Genomic DNA, 18,505 nt, shown 5'->3' on the forward strand with positions numbered 1-18,505 from the left:
ATACTTGACAGCATGCCAAAAAATTAGTTTCAAAATTTATTGATAGTTCAGAATGTGGTTATGAACTTCCTTACAACTGACAAATTTATTTCCGCGAGGACTCAATTTCATGAAACACAATGGAAACGCATATTCAGTGTCATGATTTCCCGGCGACGAACATTTCAAGGTATACAGTAATACGTTTATATCAAAATGCTTGCACAGTAGATACATGTATTTCTTGACAACTGAAACTAACAAAGAAAACTGCTTTAACATTTGTGCTTTGGCAGCCGATGGCTTATTATCTGTAGGATTTTCCTTTACGCACCTTTGAGGGGACTGCTCTGGCTCTTTGACGTACAAATCAACCTGTTGACCGCCTCGATGGTTTGACTCTTTGACTCCGCCTCCTTATCCTTAGCCTTCTTGCCTATGCGCATTACTGCATTAAGATGATGGGTGGTTAGCTGGTAAGCTTCTGAGAAACACAACAGACGCACCTTGTTACATGTACATGCCTTATCAACCTGTAACGGCCCCGCAACGGGACGGCCGCTTCAGAAACGTGACATGACATCTGAGCCACCTTCCAAACCTTTGTTGCACCAGCATGTACCAAGAACGTAATGCAAGTACGGTATTAGATTAGGCCACAACTAAATGGAACCTACAAATGGGATATTATCCTCATATACATTGTACATGAACAAGACCTTATATGCTTCAGTTCCAGTTACATGTTATTATGTTCTGGGTACATGCTAGTTGCACTTAGTAGAACCACATGTCAGAGTCTAACATAAGAATGCTTAGCCATTGAAACTTGGAAATGGATAATCCAGTAATGAAAACAAATCCTGTTGAAGACTCTGACATGAGGTGTGACAATATCACAAAGATTTGGAATGCATCTCAACAAAGAGAGCAGGAAAAAAAACACAAACATTTTACACAGCAAATGGCAATGTTCATGAAATGATTGCATAAGGGATGGTTTCTCACTTTTCTGTTTCTTCTCCTTGGTGACCAGCACCATGGTGAGAGTACCGCTGGATCCCGACACGTCTCCGCTCACGGGCAGCCGGTTAACCTGTAGGATACGCAGGGAGGGAGGTTCAGCGTACAGGAAATAACAGTCCTTAAAATCAAACAGTCCTTAAAATCACATCTAGACTATTGTTGAATACTCGGTAAAGCTACATTTTGTATCTTAATCAAAATTTGTCAACACTCTACATTTTGTATGTGAACTAAAGTATATAGACATTATTGCTGCAACTAGAAGTTTACTGTCCCAAAATAACAGTTTGAAGTTGCTACTTGTTCTGTGCTTTTGCAACTGACCACAAGGGTTTATGAATGTGGCCAAAACTAAGTATTAATACATTAATACCAATACATTACCTGTAGCCATCTGACCGATGTCTTGACCGTCCCTTTGGTCATCTCCTTCTTGTCCTTGTCCTTCTCCTTCCCACCTTCCCTGGGTGGACTGGACAGCCAGTAGTCAATCTGAAGGTCCAGGACCTCTGTCTGGGAGGAGGGGCTAGTGGGAGGGGAGGAGGCAAAACACTGTCAGCTGTACATACTCCAACAATCACATCCCCCAGCCTGCAGTTTGGTTCATCTCCACTAGGGAGCGCTATTGCATAGCAGAGTTGTGGACTTCTGCTATGTCTATACCCCTTTAAGGCTGTGTCCGAAGGTTTAGTGCCCTTTTTTTTCAGTGTAAAACTTTATCAGACAAAGAATTGGTTTTCAACATCTTCCAGCTTCCTTCTGAATCAACAAACCGTTCTTGGAATTTAGCATTCTAGTTGGAACAGAATAGTTACAATTTGCTTTGGACACAAACATGAAAATCTAAATGTGTAATTCAACAGGACAATGTGAGAAGAACAGACAGTTACGATCTGGAATCCTTTAATGTATGTTGTTAGGCTGTGCAACAAGGAGAGACAGGCTGTTAGTACAGAGGTCACCTCATGGTCAGTGCCCATCACAGTGATTCAGCAATACAATAAATGTGAACAGAACACGTCACAGTCTGCGGAAAAACTGTCGTCACATCACTATCTGTTCAACAGTATAGTTCACATTTGGATTAATCTGAAATATCCTGTGACATGTCCTGTGCTTAACCCTCAAGGTGTCACTGGCTGACTAAAAAGCCTAGCCCTCGACACTTTGAGTTTTAAAAAAAGACCACAATCTAGCCCGTGCTACACAGAGAGAGAGAGAGACACCACCGCACACCTTCCTTGCTCCCATGATAAAGTGCAGGAGCACATGTCACACAAACCTTATGTACATGGCCAGTGCCTTAGCTTTGGGCACGGCACCTGACGACGCATCTGTCAGCTGTACCTGTGTGTTCTCGCTGTAAAAATCAGTAGGGCATAAACTTACTACGCAAGGCACAAGCGTGAGATTGTTAAAGCCAATCAGCATGTTGTAGTGCATGGGAAAGGGAACCAGTGTTATGTAAGCACTTTTAGTCACTTCAATTGACATGGTGAACATGGTGAACACGTTCAAGTGATTTTTTTGTAAATAGCAGGAAATGTTTTATGTATGTAGTCTTAGAGATATCTCATCACTTTTCAACAGAAACCTTCAAAAACATGGTTTAATGTGTTACTAGAAGTGCTTGCACTTCACTGGTCATACTTAATGTACATGCACAATTCTTTGTATGTTCACATGTTTGTTGAATTAACTTTCAGCATCTTTTACAGATTATAGCTATATAGCTATGAGTTCATGCGTATGATTAGATCAAATAATCACACTTAAAGCTTCTTTTTTTTTACCAGCATGCATCAAAAGTTAAGGACAGAAAACAATGGAAAGTGATAACTTTGATGGATGGACACATGTACATCAGTCTAACAAACCTCTGTGGCAACTGGCCTGGACTTCCCGAAGCAGTGGTAGGGGGCGTTGCTGTCTCCTTCATGTCCTTGATGGCCTGTTGCGAGGTGGAGGTGGGCGTCGCCGTCTGGCCGGATGCGACCTGCGGAGAGCCGGACACACCATCGTCCATGTCCACCGACACCGACAGGTTCGCTGACTCGCTGCTGCCAACTCTTACATCCTAAAAAAACACAAACATGTAATGGTAAGTGAAAACCATTTGGTTAAGAAATGTCAAGATAGTACACTATAGGATTCTTTTGGAGCTACATTTGTATATTTTGGTGCAGTGTTCTCATGCGGATTTCCAACATCATTCGCAGGACAGTGGTTTTTTATCATATCATTTATTCTATTCTGTTTGTTCGACTGAATTTTGCTGCTGATATCAATGTTCAATAAAACTCTTGCGCTGGACGATCTGATATGTTGACTGTCATCCCAGTCTGTAATGTTATTTGAAGTTACTGTAACAAGATAAAGATAGGGTACATCACCCCCTTGATAAGTCAAGAATGGTTTACCCCAACAAACGGTATGAAGGTCTGTGTGGACTCCTCGTCGGTGACCTTGGCCTTGTAGGTGAGCATGGCCTCGGCGATGGGCAGCTGGTGGGTCACGTTAGCCGACAGGACAAAGGAACTGATCTTCCCTATCACATCCTGGTAGTCTGGAACATGCATGGTGGACATACATGATATAAATCAATGGTAGAACAGTTTGGTCTCTATACAAAGTGGCTGATACCCTGGAGTTACTAGTACATTCAGCACAAACATGTACATGCAAGTCAGTGCTAACACAAATGTTTCAATGTTCAAAGATAAAAATGAACTGAACTGAGAGTTACACGTAGACATAGTTGTACATGTATGTATGTGAAAATACAAATATGGTAAAAGTTGAATCCATACACTATATTCCCTGTTGATATTTCAGGAGTTGCCCCATCATAACCTGCTACATTCCTTACACCAATCTTTCACTCAGTATCTTTTCATGAAGCACAAATGTAATGGAATCAAACCATGTGCACCTGCAAGGAAGGGTCAAACATGAGTACAGTATAATGTCTACATGTCATACTGCTAACAAACCATATACCGATGTGTGTCTGAGAAAATAACCCTTTTGCTAGTCTCTAACAACTGAAAGATGTCTACCACTTTTTTATACTGAGTGTAATTAACTTAGTTTTTCTCCAGTTTGTACATGTACAAAATGTGCTTAATTAAATTTGAGCGACTTACCTAGCTGTGATGACGAGTCAGGCTTTTCAAAGGCCTCTTTCCACGTCTGGTCGTTGAAGGTGGCGTTATACTTGCTGTCTATTGAAGCAAGGTACCTGGCAAGGACATGGCCTCCTGAAATATGTGTGTGGGAAGGAATACTGAGTTTAATATAATTACTTAATATCTACATGTAACAAGAGGTCAAAGATTTTTACAAAGATCATTTGATGAAAGACATAATTGCTATGCATTAGTAACATCTACTCCACCTTTGCTTCCATTCAGCATGCACTTTAAATTCTTTTTGCTTCCAGAAATATATCATAAATGTATAAACTTAAGTATGTAGAAGTACCACTGTGAGTACATGTGTCTATAATTACTTTGGTTATGTAATGAGACTGACTGATTCCAAGATCAAATTCAGATAGAAACTTATAGAACATGCTGGTAAATGGTATAGAATGGTGTACACAATGGAAAATGAAAAGTTCTGAAAAAAGCATGTGCTGTTTTACCTAGAGGGACGATGTAGAACTTGATGTGGTTCTGCCAGTCGGGCGGCTTCTGTGAGAACTGGTCGACGTACGGCCTGAGGATGGCGTGGACGTAACTCTCTCCACCAACCAGCACCACTCTGATGGGCGTGGGCTGCTGGGAGTTGAAGTTACAGCTGAGGACATGACAGGTCATGTTAGATGCGATTTATTTAAGAGAAGCTGTATTTTCCAAGTTGGTCTTAAGGACCCATCCCTCCATCCAGGATGGAAATATACTTTCTGGGATGGGAAAACATTTCACCTCGTCTGTCCAAAAAAATTGAAATTGATGGAAATATATTTCTGAAAGCTTAGAATGACTTAGATTTAACATAAAAAAGCAACAACATGGGGTCCCAAACAATAAGGGGGACAGGAAAAAATGTGATGCTGTCTGAAAGATACATGTACGTGAAGTCAGACTCACAACTTCTGTATCTTGGCCACCAGGAATGAGAAGGTAGCGTTGACGTCAGCCTGTGAGGACGTACACACCACTCGGTGGTGCAGCTCCTGGAGCTTCTGGGCTAGAAGTTGGGTCTGGAGGGGGAGGGGGGCAGATAATGTATGCTTAACTTGAACTGTAACTCTGAACCTTCCATGAATATAACATGTTGCAAATATTTCTATCCATCCATCCATCCATCCATCCATCCATCCATCCATCCATCCAACCATTTACCCAACTCCTTCATTTAATTTATCATTTAAGCAATCAATCAATTAGTCAGATCAATTTATCCATGTTTTTATCATTAGAGAGCACTCATCTGCTATGCAGCAAAAGTGTTTGAAAATTGCCTAAAAAACAAAGGAAGAATGAATTTTTTTTTTTAAGAAGCGTGTGGGAGTAAAAAATCTTCCCTTTAAAATGAATGGGAATAAATCTGCATATCTAATTACCTGTGCCTGCCACTCTGCTGTGTTGACCAGCACCACACTGTCAGGAAGGTGCTCATCAGAGGGGATGATGTGTGCTAGCTGGTCGTACAGCGACTTGTGTGGAACCTGGACGGAAAAAATCAGGCAAATTTCAAATCTCCTGACAGAACCAAGCTACTGTTCTTTGAGTGGAACCTTGCAGTGTGAATGTGGCGTAAGCAAATGAAAGGTGCTTTGGCATCACAAATCAGTACATAAGATATTAGTTCATTAATCTGTGGAAAAAAACACCAACTAGATGTGTGCACCAAGTCAGTATAAGGTTTAAGGCTCGGTCAGTATGTGGCTTAAGGCTCAGTCACATTGTACAATTTTGTTGTCATAGGGTTTTTTATGTACTTTTGAAAGAAAACCTATCAAGACTTTTCTGTCTCAGCTGAATTTTGAATCTGCAACTGTTATTGTATGACAAATGTGACAGGGTCTTAAACATGGTTCTGCCTGCTGAAAATGAACTGCACATTCAGCAATAATAGTGAGAGAAAATGTAGAAACATTTATGTACAGGAGGCTGGCAAGATCCCCTCCACCATTCACCAGTGCGACTTGCCTATATTTTCCTCCCTATATCTAGGAATGAAATTAACTGTAACCTGTATGTTAAGTTCACCATATAAGCTTTCAACAGAAAACCACAGTGAAAGAAACTCTCTCCAACATGCTGTTCTGTAAGTTAGTGGAACCAGCAACTCTGTTGTTAGCATAACCAGTGACTGCAAAAAAGTCTCTCCTCTTTCTATATATCATTATGTTCCCTTGATGAAGACTGTCTAAATCTAGCTTACTTTTGTTGCAGTATAAGGTATAAAAATGTTTAAACTGTTTCCCTGCATATGAAAGGCTTTGGGATTTGTTCTCTTTTTCATTGTGCAATCTGTTTGGAGGGAATTGTCTACAACAGGATAGCTCTAATGATGGAAATGTTGCATAGCAAAAGGAGAGGACTTTTAAACATGTTGTAATGCACCAGCTCCATGTGTTGAACATTTACCGTGCCCCATCTGACCTGGTCCAGCACTCCTGGGCCTGACTTGGTCTTCCTGACCGTACTCTGCAAGCAAACGTCAGTTAGGCCACAGAAAATAAATCTTATGGATTATATTAGCTGCAGACTCAAAATATAATGCCTAAATTAACTATGTAACAAGAATAATAATACAGTATGGTATACACAAAATGTAGTGTGGTAGCCTAGTATGACTTTCTAACTACACTCTACCACACTGGTGTCATACTGTCAAGTACATTCAAGGCTAACTCACAACAAATTTTCCCACATTCTGTATTTTTTTCTTGTCATGTTGACCATCACCAAAGGTGAAATATTTTGTTTTGATTATGCGAATATCAGTGACAGTTTTTTTTAATCTATGCTGTTGCCATGACCTCAGCTTAGCAGCAGTGTAGATGTCATTCATAAAATTTACTTCTTTAAACTAAGATCTTGGCACACAAAAGCTGAACCATCGAGTCATGTCCGTGCCTATCGCCTGAATCATTTACATCTTTGAAACAAGGCTATTTTCCAATATACACCTTTGAGTGACAGCTTGAATGACAGGATGAATAAAAAGTCTTGAGAACTCGTACATGCATCTTGTGGGAAATAACAATTGCTAAGCAGACACAGAAAGGCTAAAGCTAACACAGGTACATGATAGTATGTAAGTGTAGATAAAGAAAGGACTTTTGTAAAAGGCACAGACAAATTAGAAAGAAGACACCCTTTGAACCTTTACTAGTAACTGAAAAGACAATATATGAGGAACGCTTCTTGACGTAGTGTTGTGTTCTTTGCGGAGGTTTCTACCTTTTCATACTGAGAAGGGTTAGATATCAGGTGGGTTGGAGCAGACATCTTTCTTGAGTCTGTGATGTTGCGGACTTCTGCTTGCTATTTCAAGAAGAGGGACAGGGACAACAACAGAGGATGACATGTTCGTATAAGGTGATAGCACTCACTTAACAAAGACAGTATGGTCTGCCATGTTGGATGACTAATCCTAGAAGTTGCCAGGTGAATTTGAATCATTTTGTTTATGTAATTAGGCACACAATTGTGACATCATACACATGCAAACTTTTAGGTTTGACTCTTCCACCATCAACCAACCACCATGGCAATTGTGACATCACATGTAAACACCCCATTGTAGAGTGCTGTAGTCTAGAGACATGCTTAAGTTATTAGATAGATTAGATGATGTAACAATGAATGGGTGAAAAACAAAATACCGTACGAAAATATAACAATGAATCAACAACTGAACACAATGAATAAGTGAAGAGATAACTTGAGTAGAGTGTTAAATAAACATGAAGTGAGGACAAAAGGAGGAAAGCGTGATCAAGTAGGGAAATGAAATGGTGGCTTAATCTAGTCATACACAATGTCATATAAAATCATATGGTTAATTTCAATACATTTATGATACGACATGAACCGATCTAGAGTACATATTCATTTTCACCTGAAGTGAAGAAGAAAGGACTTTGTGAAAGCAACACAATAAGCAACAGTGTAGACCAACTGGTCCATGTAAAGACAGCACCCGCCACCCAAACTGTTACTGTTAACGGATATACCTCGTTTACCACACCCAAGGAGGACAAGTTCTGTGGAGGACAGGAAAATTTCCTGGCATACATGTCTCTCCTCCCACCCTGTCGTGAGCACACAAAAACAAACAGAAAACATGATATAAGAGCAATGTAAGAGATTGTTTATATGCTGAGCTATATATATCACACAATGTAATGTGAGTACCACACACGGAGGAGTTTCACCATAAATCTGGGGCTTTACCAACACCTTTATCTATCTACTTGAAGCATGACTATCTAGGGAGAGGAATCTACTTCTATGTCCCATATGTGTCCTACTGGCCTGTCTGCTGGAGGTCCTACTCACATCTGGTCGATCAGGGGCCATCTCTAAACCCCATCACTGGGGGCTATTTGAAATCAAGAAGCAAAGGTAAGTATGTGCAGCCTGGCGCCTGTCCTAATCTAGCTCCGGGCTGCTCGTAGGATCGCTCCCATGCTGATAAGTCTGGTACCTGTTGATAGAGGAACAACTGGTATTTAAACATTTGCCTAGAATGTATGCAAGAGCTCTGATTGGTGCAGAGTCACCATGCCCTCTGTAAATGCATGGTAACAGGGTTCAAACAGCCATTTCCAAGTTGAATTAAGAAATCTTCAACTCCCAAAAAATCAAGGACATAAGGGTGAAACATTTAAAGGGGACTGGGGCCAGACAACATTTGTATTTGGCAGGGGAGGACAAGAGCTAGAATAGGATGAAAACCAGACTAAAGTTTGTGTGCAAAGAGTAACACACTTTATCTTAAAGAGTGTCGGGTTGATTTTGTATGTGGGATGAAACAAAGTTTTACAGACTGAATAAAATCTACAGTAGCTCAGCACTACTACAGCAGCATGGTTATAATACAAACCTGTGCTTCAGGTAGTCCTGTACTGTTTCTTCTCTCTCTGGCCGTGTCTTTGGAGGTGACTTTCTTCTCCCTCATGGAGATGCTGCGTTCTCTGCTGGCACTGGACGGCCTCTCTTTAGCCTGATGATTGTTGAGAGAAGGCAATAATGATTACACAATAATAAGGACAAAACTGTACTGCTAAGCACAATGAAGACAAACCTCAAACACAAGTCCTCTTAGAACAGCAAGATAACTCCTAGAGCTAAAGGATTTTTCAAGATGCAAGGCACAGTGGAAAACCTTTTGGAAAGAAAGAATGTATGCAACTACAGGTGTTAAAACGATTGTGGGAACAGAATCCAGTGAATCAGATGATGATTATGTATCTTGTATAATCACAGTTATGCTTTAGATACTAAGCATGTCAGTGATTGTTACCAGACTACACCTGCATTTATATACAGGAAGAAACCAAAGACATACCTGTGGTGACAATGACTTCTGTGAGATCTTCTTGTCTCGTGCTGGACTCCCCATGTCAGAGTGGCTGTCCAAGTCTCCTGATGGGTCCTGTCAACAACACACAATCATCACAACTGTGAAAACTATTTGGCAAAACGCATACAGTAACTAAGCTGATGGAATAGTTCCTTGTACCAGGTGACATACTAATAGTTACGCTGCATCTGCTTACACAATTACATTATAAAACCTTGTTTTATGCTCCAATGTATACACGAGTTAAAAAAAGATAGTAGCGTACCACAGCACTTTTGTGCTATTGAACAACAAAGGTATCGGGTGATTCTGACACAGTATAGAACCTGATTAACCTCACTTCATTTTGCAGTGAGTTGGAAAAAGAAAGTAAAAGGAAAGATGTACAAAAGAAAATTCAAGTAATATGTGCATAAAGATGTGACGACTATTCCATGACAAATGGAATTCTTTATTACCAAAAAAGCAGGCTCCACCTCTGAGGTAATTACCAAAAACACAACTTTCTTTGTCTATCACTGTTCAGTAGCCTAAGAAAGTCAGTTACAAGACAATTACTGCACATCAACATGCTGCTGTTGCAAGTGGTTGTGTGTACATGTATGTGTGTGTATGATGGGCAAGGGTCGAGGTGTAGGGGATAGACCAGAGTAGGGTGAGTCAGTACCTGTAGGCCCTCTGTCTCAGGTCTCAGACCAAGGTCATCACTTATGTTCATCACCTGTAGTAGAGGACCCATCAGTAATAGTTAGTAACAATGTACTGTCTCATATAGCCATTCCGAATGTTTATTAATCCTTTACTGTTAACTCAAAATTAAACAGTTACGTAACTAACAAGCAAATGTGAACAAAACATGCATTTGAATAAGGAAAGGTAACAAAATGTTGTTGTTTTTTTACCCTTGCCAAATTCTTAGGTCAGTGGCAGGATGTTTGTTACATACATGTACATTTGTATGCAAGATAGATCTTTTAATACCACAAGTTAGGGTGTATCAACATAATTGTGACATACATGCTCATTTAGATGTGAGCCATGTCTTCAGTATTATCATCTTTGCAATATCTATGAAACGAACAAGTGAACTCTTTGAAATGAACAAGCAGATAATTTCAAGCACAAATGCCTTCAGAACTGAAATTCAGAGCTTTACATATCAAGATGTTTCACTTCCATGTAACATGTATACAGTCATGGTACTTCAGAATTCACAATTTGCGAGCATCAACCTTAAAGCTGTTGTTTCCTTATTTTTGGTTGCAGCTGGTCTGTACAGACCATTTCAGTCAAATCAACATTGAGTGAAATAAATCCAAATAAATTCCACACTTTAAAAACATCATCATATCATGGGAGAAACACCTTTAAGAGAAACTTGCAGGTTCGAAAATAACCTATCTGACCTGCAACATTTTCCTACAATTTTCTTGAAGCTATCTTGGAACCCAAACAACCTATCGATTCACTAGTCTTCTGTACACAGCACCTGTCTGCTCACCTGAGTCTGGGGAATTTCTTGTGAAATGGTGTGCACACCTTGTGAGAAGAAGGGTCTGAAAAAAAATGGAAGGAACAATAAAATAGAGATACAATATATAGCTTTACACGCCTGATTAAGCATAATGACTAAAACATTTTAAACTTTAATTGTAAGAAGCCTATTCATGCACTAAAACTGTATTGTTTGATAAAGAACATAAAATGATACAAGAATATAAATAAAATGTATGTCAATGTTTAGTATAATATATCAAAAAGTCCCTACCAATCTAAGGATAGGTTTGGGTTTTGAAATTTGATTCTATGCCAAAATACCCTGAGGCAATGTGTAGGTTTGAGTGTTGAATCTTGAATCTGTGTCCTACACACATGAGGCTACATGTAAGTTTGGCTGCTGAGACTTGAATCTGTGCCCTACCCATTTGAGGCTAGGAATCTGTGCCATACTCATGTGAGGCTAGGTTTGGCTGCTGAGACTTGAATCTGTGCCATACTCATGTGAGGCTAGGTTTGGCTGCTGAGACTTGAATCTGTGCCATACTCATGTGAGGCTAGGTTTGGCTGTTAAGATTTGAATCTGTGCCCTACCCATGTGAGGCTAGGTTTGGCTGCTGAGACATGAATCTGTGCCCTACCCATGTGAGGCTAGGTTTGGCTGCTAAGATTTGAATCTGTGCCCTACCCATGTGAGGCTAGGTTTGGCTGCTGAGACTTGAATCTGTGCCATACTCATGTGAGGCTAGGTTTGGCTGTTAAGATTTGAATCTGTGCCCTACCCATGTGAGGCTAGGTTTGGCTGCTAAGATTTGAATCCGTGCCCTACCCATGCGAGGCTAGGTTTGGCTGCTAAGATTTGAATCTGTGCCCTACCCATGTGAGGCTAGGTTTGGCTGCTGAGACATGAATCTGTGCCTTACCCACATGAGTCTAGGTTTGGTTGCTGAAACTTGAATCTGTGCCCTACTAACCTGAGGCTAGGTTTGGGTGTTGAGATGATGGAGGTGTTGTCATCTATCTCCTGCCCACTGTCGCTCAAGTCCAGGTCATCAATGTTGTACAGGTCCAGCTCCTCATCAATGTCACGGGCGTGGCCCTCCTGCTCTGCATACTGGTCTGCTTCTGAGTCCAACACCTGTTCAGGAAAGATATGTTAGGGATGTCCTCCTCGGATGGAAAGTAAAGACCTAGGTCCACACCATACGCGTGCTAAAGAACCCAACATGCTTATCAGTGTGAGTATGGGTCCTTCCCAGAGTACTTGAGGCACAAAACTGGAGATTCTGAAATGTGTTGAGATGATTTACCAGCTACATGTAGGCAACGACTTTTGCAAAGAACAAACAAACATAGAAGGTATTAGTAAAGAGGCATTCTATCCTTAAACATTTCTTTACAGAAACAATGACAAGGTTCATCTGTAAAAAATCTAAAATTTCAACAGACAGTTTGGCATAGGGTCAGTTTTTGAATTTCTTGATGAAGGCCCAAGTGTGAGTTGAAAATTTGGCTTATGTATCTTACTTGTTTACACAAAAGTCAAAACTTTGAAGTACACATGTACAAGGTGAAGATGCATAGCACAGATTTCAAAAGTGCAGTTGCAGGGATTGCCCCTGCTTAAAAAGGCAAGTGAAAAACTACATTTCTGTAAAAAATCATAAAAGATAACTGTATTGCAGCTTCAAGGAAAACATACCTCCTCTGGAACCTTGAACTTCTTCAGCAGAGCAATGAACTTCTGTTTGAAGTTTCTTTGCTGCAACAAGACATGGTAAAAGATACTTGTTAAAACTGACGATTCACAACAGATGCTCCATATCCCAATAAAGGTTAGATTTATAAAGATTTATAGAACATTAAGTCTTATATGTTTTCAAATATGAGTGCTGTTCAAAAATGATTTCCCATGACTGGTATATTGTAGGTGGCTGAAATTGCACATGCATACAATGTACAATGTAGATCAAAATGTACATAATGTCATGTACATTTGGTTATTTTCAATTCTGAACTCAGTTTTTCTTTTACAACTGTGTAAGAGAGGAAGAAGGTGTGATATTGTTGCCATTTAAATGCAGAGTGGTCATCTGCATCCAGCTATACAGGCTTCTAATAAAAGGTTCTGGATTCCTAAAGATCTTTTCCATACAGTGAGAACAGCAAACCATGGCATAGCCACAGAATATGTATTACTTATCAAAAGACAAAAAAACTGTCACAGTGACACGATTTATTCCTCTCAGTCTATGGGAAACTGAATGTTAGTTTGAACCCAAAAAAATTGTTTGTGCATAATCCTTTTGTAGCTGTATTACACCAGCAGGGAAGGGAAGAACGTTAAAATTGTACTATTTTGTAAGAGATAAAAGCTGTCCAACAGTGTGTTCTACCTAACTGCCGCAAATTCTACAGAAATCATGTTACTTCCAGGTCGTTATACTTCTAACACCCATACTGCGCGTACGGCAGAAAAAAGCCAATTAGTGTCCCGACTATAATCAGATCTGACAGTTTAGGCTCCTCAGTAGTCATCACGGATTACGCACATTTCCCCCGAGGCGTCGCTATTCAAACGCACGCAGCGAGTTGAAAAGCCAGATCTTGATAGGACCATTAAAGAGCAGGCTTAAAGTATCAAGCTGAGATGCAAGGGGACCTGGGGTGCTGTTTTAGATGCAAAATGTTGAGAGATGGTGTTTGGTAGCAGGTTACAGGAACTTAAATAGTTACGTAAATGACAGAAGTGGAGCGTTTCTATCTGATTTGAAACCCATCTGATATATTACTGTTCAAAACTTTGCCGTGATGAATTTTATGTGACAGTTTGCACATTCAAGTGTTAAATATACATGTATTGGTTTACAGTGTTTTTGAGATTATGCATTTTCATGAGAATGTTACTATTTGCTTTTGTTTTGGAGGTAGATTGATTTTGACCTCCTCTACAATCTACAATATCATGCTTGTTTATAATGCAAAAATAGCCTGGTATGGATAGGTTCTAACCTTTGTTTTTTTTTTTGTTAAGATATTAAGAATTTTAAATCAGAGAGACTCACAGCACTTACCCTACTCAGCGTAGGCCTCACTTTTCTGCGACCAGATTTCTTTCCTCGGATGTTTTCCGCATCTTCGTCGAGGAGGTCCTAACGTAAGAAGAAGAAAAATACATTAATTTTTTTAAATTGTGAACCATGTATAGCAGTCAGTACATTTCTCACTCATTATGTACATGTACGTCTAAAACACTAGACAGTGTAAATGAGGTTGATTACACAAAAATAACTTCCATCCTGCAGTTTATATATATCATATACAATACATATAATCTGTCTGCAGTATGGCATCCCTTCATCGAGATGCTTTACCAGTAACAATACCCCTTTTCCGGACCACTTCTCTTTCAGAGCCAAAAGACGTTCCATTCAGTCAGTATAGATCTAGAATTGTAGCTGTCAGCAATGATGTTTCACAAAAACAAGATAATACTGTTTTGTTTAGTGTTGTTACCATCATCCCACCTACAGAACACTTTACATAATTGTTGCCATTGGTCGTACAGCCAGGCTTTGCAATGATAGGGATCTTTCTTTTTTAAGCTCCCAATTTTCCAGAGTTATTTAAGGTGTACATGCCATAGATATAGAGCTGATGATGGTTAACTGTATATCTTAAATTATTTGCAGTGGTTTTATTTTTGCAGTATTTGGGGAGACCTGTACCAGATCTAATCTGGATGTAATAAGGGAAGAATGGGTACTTTGCAAAATCAGAAACATTATCTGTGCCATGAAGCAACAACTCTTTGTTTTCTAGTCATTTACATTTCAATTCTTTTATAGTATATCATTATCTGCAAAATCATGCTTACAGGATTATCACAATTGCCAAAAAAGGCAAGCATAAAGCTTTCCCCATATACATGTAGTGCGGGCTAGTACAGTAGAAGGGATTGATGTAGAAAGCTAGCCATTGCCCATCGTAGGCCCCCCCAGTATAAGTCGTCTGAGATTGCTATTCTGCATCCATCTGTGTGTACTTAAGCCTCCAAAGCCATGGGCACACAGATGATGTTCTGCTATGTACATGTATGTACGTGTAATCTGTGACTCAGAACACTTGACACTGAGTGTGCTGCAAGTAACATGCTAAAAGAGGAGCATTAAGTCTCTTGTTATCATACACTTAACACCTAGGTCCCTTTAATTTGTTTCTACCCGTAAATCTTTATTTATAGTCTCCGTAGCTTTGGGTCCCATATAAAAGTAATGGCTGTCCTGGAGTGGCCTTCTTGCAACACCTAGTCAACTTGTGAGGTCAATTTCAAGGGCACACTAGATCGCCCTTTCTGATTTCATGCATGGGTTACACGAGTCCATAAAATTGTTGAAAATGCTCACAGCAATTCATACAAGATTAAGGTACATTTTACAAGGGTTTGTGCGGATCTGGCTCTGCTGGGACTCTTGTTTTGATAGCACACAAGAAACAATGTATGGTGTAAAAACTGTCATTTATCTTAAAAGCTGGTGGGATCGCAGTTCAAACTCGTTCCTCGAGGGATGCTCTGAAACGTTTTCCTATTACCCTGTGGCGCAGTCTCTCTGCATGAAAGGAGACCCTTAGTAACCCACAGTTTCATACTTGCTGAGAATACTAATGGTTATCTTAAAAGGTGTTATCTTCAAGATGATGTTCCCTCAATTGCGCCACCCATACTTATGACTGGCAGGGTCAAACCTCAGGTGCCACTTTCCACTGAGATGATAATCTTTTAATGGCATTTTGGGACAGGGAGATAGGAGATTCTTCTTCTTAGCATGCAGTATGGTTGGGGTTATCTCTCTATAGGTATCTGTACATTGTGGACTACAAATTAGTTTTGTAACTTGGTAATAGAGTTTGGTAACTTATAGGCTTCAAGTGGATTGGACGGTAGATCTTCACTCTGACATGGAAAGTGTTTGTTCTATGATTTACATATTTCTGTACAGATGTGAATTACAGGTTCCTTCTTTTACAATTTGTGTTGTGAAGAAGAAATAAAGTTACCGGAAAAAGTCCACATTGCATCTATAACGAAGTATTTACCGTTTTCTTTTGCTGATGTGGTGGAAACAGGACCGTTTTATAGACTGTTTGTCATGATGCACTGAGTTTTTTCAACAAGTGCCTGTTTAGCATTTAGTCTATAGTAATAGTACCACAGAAGTTCTGCACATTTTTCTCAAGTATGCAATGTAACTGTTTTATTGTGTAAAGATATCTAACTTTAATGACATGTTAAAGACGTCCTTCTCACCTGAGCTCCTCCGATGTTCCCCTCGCTGTCGCTCCCCTCCTGATCCGAGGAGAAGAACTCGTCGTCTTCATCACTCTCGTTGTCCTCGCCCGGCGATCTGTCTGCTGCGAGATCGTGAGAGACACATGACAGACCAAAGTAGGAGGTCAGAGGGCAGCAAGGGAGCACAGGGTGCAAAGGTGAAAGGGATAAAGGTCAGAGGGTGGATAGGGTGAACAAGACAAAAATGATAAAAATGTAAGACAAGACAAAAACATTTTGTACAAAAACAGAGGATGGCACATGCATGGAAAAGAATGAACGTGACGTTGAAAACAAAAGAAGCACCAAGCAGTAAACGACAAGACAGTGCACAAACAAAAGCATGTCACAAAACATGGGGAAAATTTGGAAATAACAGGCAACGAATAAACAGAGTACAAGTGAAGTGAGATACAAGTTACCATTGTACAGTAATTCAAGGGAGACGTATAAAGTTTTGTGTGTGATGTGAGAAATGTTGCAGAGAAGTTAAAAAGGTAGATAATAATTTTAGATGAGAGGAAAGAGGAAAAAATCACCCAAACAAAGCCAGGACCATTCCCCAAACAAGACAACATAGAAGGAGAAAAATAATCACGAAACAAGGTTGATGATAGAGGGAAATAGGAAGAAAAAAAGAAGAAAAAAACACTGTTAGTAAATCTGGTATATATCTAATAGTATATAATGAATATGTCTGCTACTCAGGGATTTGGTTGCGACCAACCTAGCGTAAAGGATGAATCCATGTCGGGTTCACCATTGTCCCCGTCCGATATCGGGTCATTGGTGGGTCCGTTGTCCCAGAAGTTACTGATGTCGGGAGTGGCCAGGTCGCCCCCCGACTTCCGCAACATGTAGTGCTGGTACAAGTCGGAGGGGGTGAGGAGGCTGAAGCGGCGCTCACCTAGACAACGGACCACTCTGGGTCGTAAGTACGATATCCGCTGACTCCGGCACTCGACAGGCAAACGTTGCAGACTTACATGGTCCTCTTATTGTAAAAGTAAGTCTTCTAGAACTAGTATCTACAGCCATGCGTTAGTACATCTTAATGCTGGAACACTGGTTGATACATTAATAAGTACATTGAGTGTATGATTGACAGAAATGACAGACGAAGATTAGGTCTACAAGTATGCAGCTTTACAACTTTGAGTAGTAACTTAGACTTAGTCAGATCTGTACATTCTTTGTTTGCAGAGGGTCTAATAGTATGTTTTAGGATAACATGAAGGATAATTTTGTCAGGTCCACATTTTCAATCTTTTTCCAATCAGTTTATCTTTTCAGCTTCTTAGTCCTGAGCCCCTGATACAAAATATACATGATTGTACAAAGTAGCTGCTGACTCTGAAAGTTTACATGGCAACTCAACATAGAAACTAAGATTGCTGGGGACCCAGCCCCCCACCCCACCCCGATTCAACTTGTCTCGACGAGAGATAGACAAGATTGAAAGTGGTGCATTTTGGGTTCAATTCTGGTTCAAACAATTGTGAGCATAGAATACTATGCAAATTTAAACTGTCGTCCCAATACAGTATAATAAGTATGAACATTTTAGGGTAAGTGAAGTGAACACAAAAACAAGACACTGACATGGTCTGACAGTTGTGTGACGAAGCAACGAAACACATTTACCGGTGGACTCGGCTTTTCTCCTCCCGCCCGTGGCGCCCTCCTCGTGATCGACTGGCTGACTGGACATGCCGACGATTCTGACGGCGGCGACGTGAGACTTGCTCTCTTTGCTGTACATGTTCAAGTCACTGTCCATCGGTCTCTGCAGTACCTGGGTTAAACAATTTGTATGGTGGCATGAGAGGAGGTCTACTGACAAAGTAGTATGAAAAATTCAAAATAATCCTTACTTTGCTCATTACCGGTAATGTTTATCAGTTTGTTACATTGCAATATATATTATATAGAGAATTCCAAACTCTACCCCACAGATGCATCTACCTCCAAATTTTCCCTATCCCAATGTCCTTCAAAGGGGGCATGTATAATGGCCACCCTTTATCAGTTTATGTATATGTGTATGGATTCAGCAAAATTTGTGAACCTCATGAAAAAATACCATTGTTATTAATGTTAACTGCTTTAATTTGAACAATTTAAAAA

General features: G+C 40.0%; 1 protein-coding gene across 12 annotated transcripts in view; it reads right to left on the reverse strand.

Moving 5' to 3' along the window:
- The window catches only part of LOC136432814 (phosphofurin acidic cluster sorting protein 2-like), a 48,787-nt gene that overhangs the window by 3,550 nt on the left and 26,732 nt on the right, over positions 1–18,505 (reverse strand). The window contains exons 5-27 of one of the 12 annotated variants that reach the window (XM_066424326.1): positions 18,023–18,173; positions 17,106–17,285; positions 16,358–16,461; positions 14,124–14,201; positions 12,752–12,811; positions 12,024–12,187; positions 11,054–11,108; positions 10,220–10,273; positions 9,538–9,624; positions 9,073–9,192; positions 8,201–8,278; positions 7,425–7,508; positions 6,606–6,665; positions 5,576–5,680; positions 5,100–5,212; positions 4,652–4,806; positions 4,152–4,265; positions 3,426–3,571; positions 2,883–3,082; positions 2,288–2,365; positions 1,390–1,531; positions 988–1,075; positions 314–463 (exon numbers count right to left, since the gene is read on the reverse strand). In XM_066424326.1, the coding sequence (XP_066280423.1) occupies positions 314–463; positions 988–1,075; positions 1,390–1,531; positions 2,288–2,365; positions 2,883–3,082; positions 3,426–3,571; positions 4,152–4,265; positions 4,652–4,806; positions 5,100–5,212; positions 5,576–5,680; positions 6,606–6,665; positions 7,425–7,508; positions 8,201–8,278; positions 9,073–9,192; positions 9,538–9,624; positions 10,220–10,273; positions 11,054–11,108; positions 12,024–12,187; positions 12,752–12,811; positions 14,124–14,201; positions 16,358–16,461; positions 17,106–17,285; positions 18,023–18,173 (2,566 nt within the window). Of the gene's footprint in view, positions 1–313; positions 464–987; positions 1,076–1,389; positions 1,532–2,287; positions 2,366–2,882; positions 3,083–3,425; positions 3,572–4,151; positions 4,266–4,651; positions 4,807–5,099; positions 5,213–5,575; positions 5,681–6,605; positions 6,666–7,424; positions 7,509–8,200; positions 8,279–9,072; positions 9,193–9,537; positions 9,625–10,219; positions 10,274–11,053; positions 11,109–12,023; positions 12,188–12,751; positions 12,812–14,114; positions 14,202–16,357; positions 16,462–17,105; positions 17,286–18,022; positions 18,174–18,505 lie in introns of all 12 variants that reach the window. The other 11 variants (XM_066424328.1, XM_066424327.1, XM_066424325.1 and 8 more) reach the window with 11 other exon arrangements.

The sequence above is a fragment of the Branchiostoma lanceolatum genome, chromosome 4, assembly GCF_035083965.1.
Source record: "Branchiostoma lanceolatum isolate klBraLanc5 chromosome 4, klBraLanc5.hap2, whole genome shotgun sequence".
In the NCBI taxonomy this organism is placed as follows: domain Eukaryota; kingdom Metazoa; phylum Chordata; class Leptocardii; order Amphioxiformes; family Branchiostomatidae; genus Branchiostoma; species Branchiostoma lanceolatum.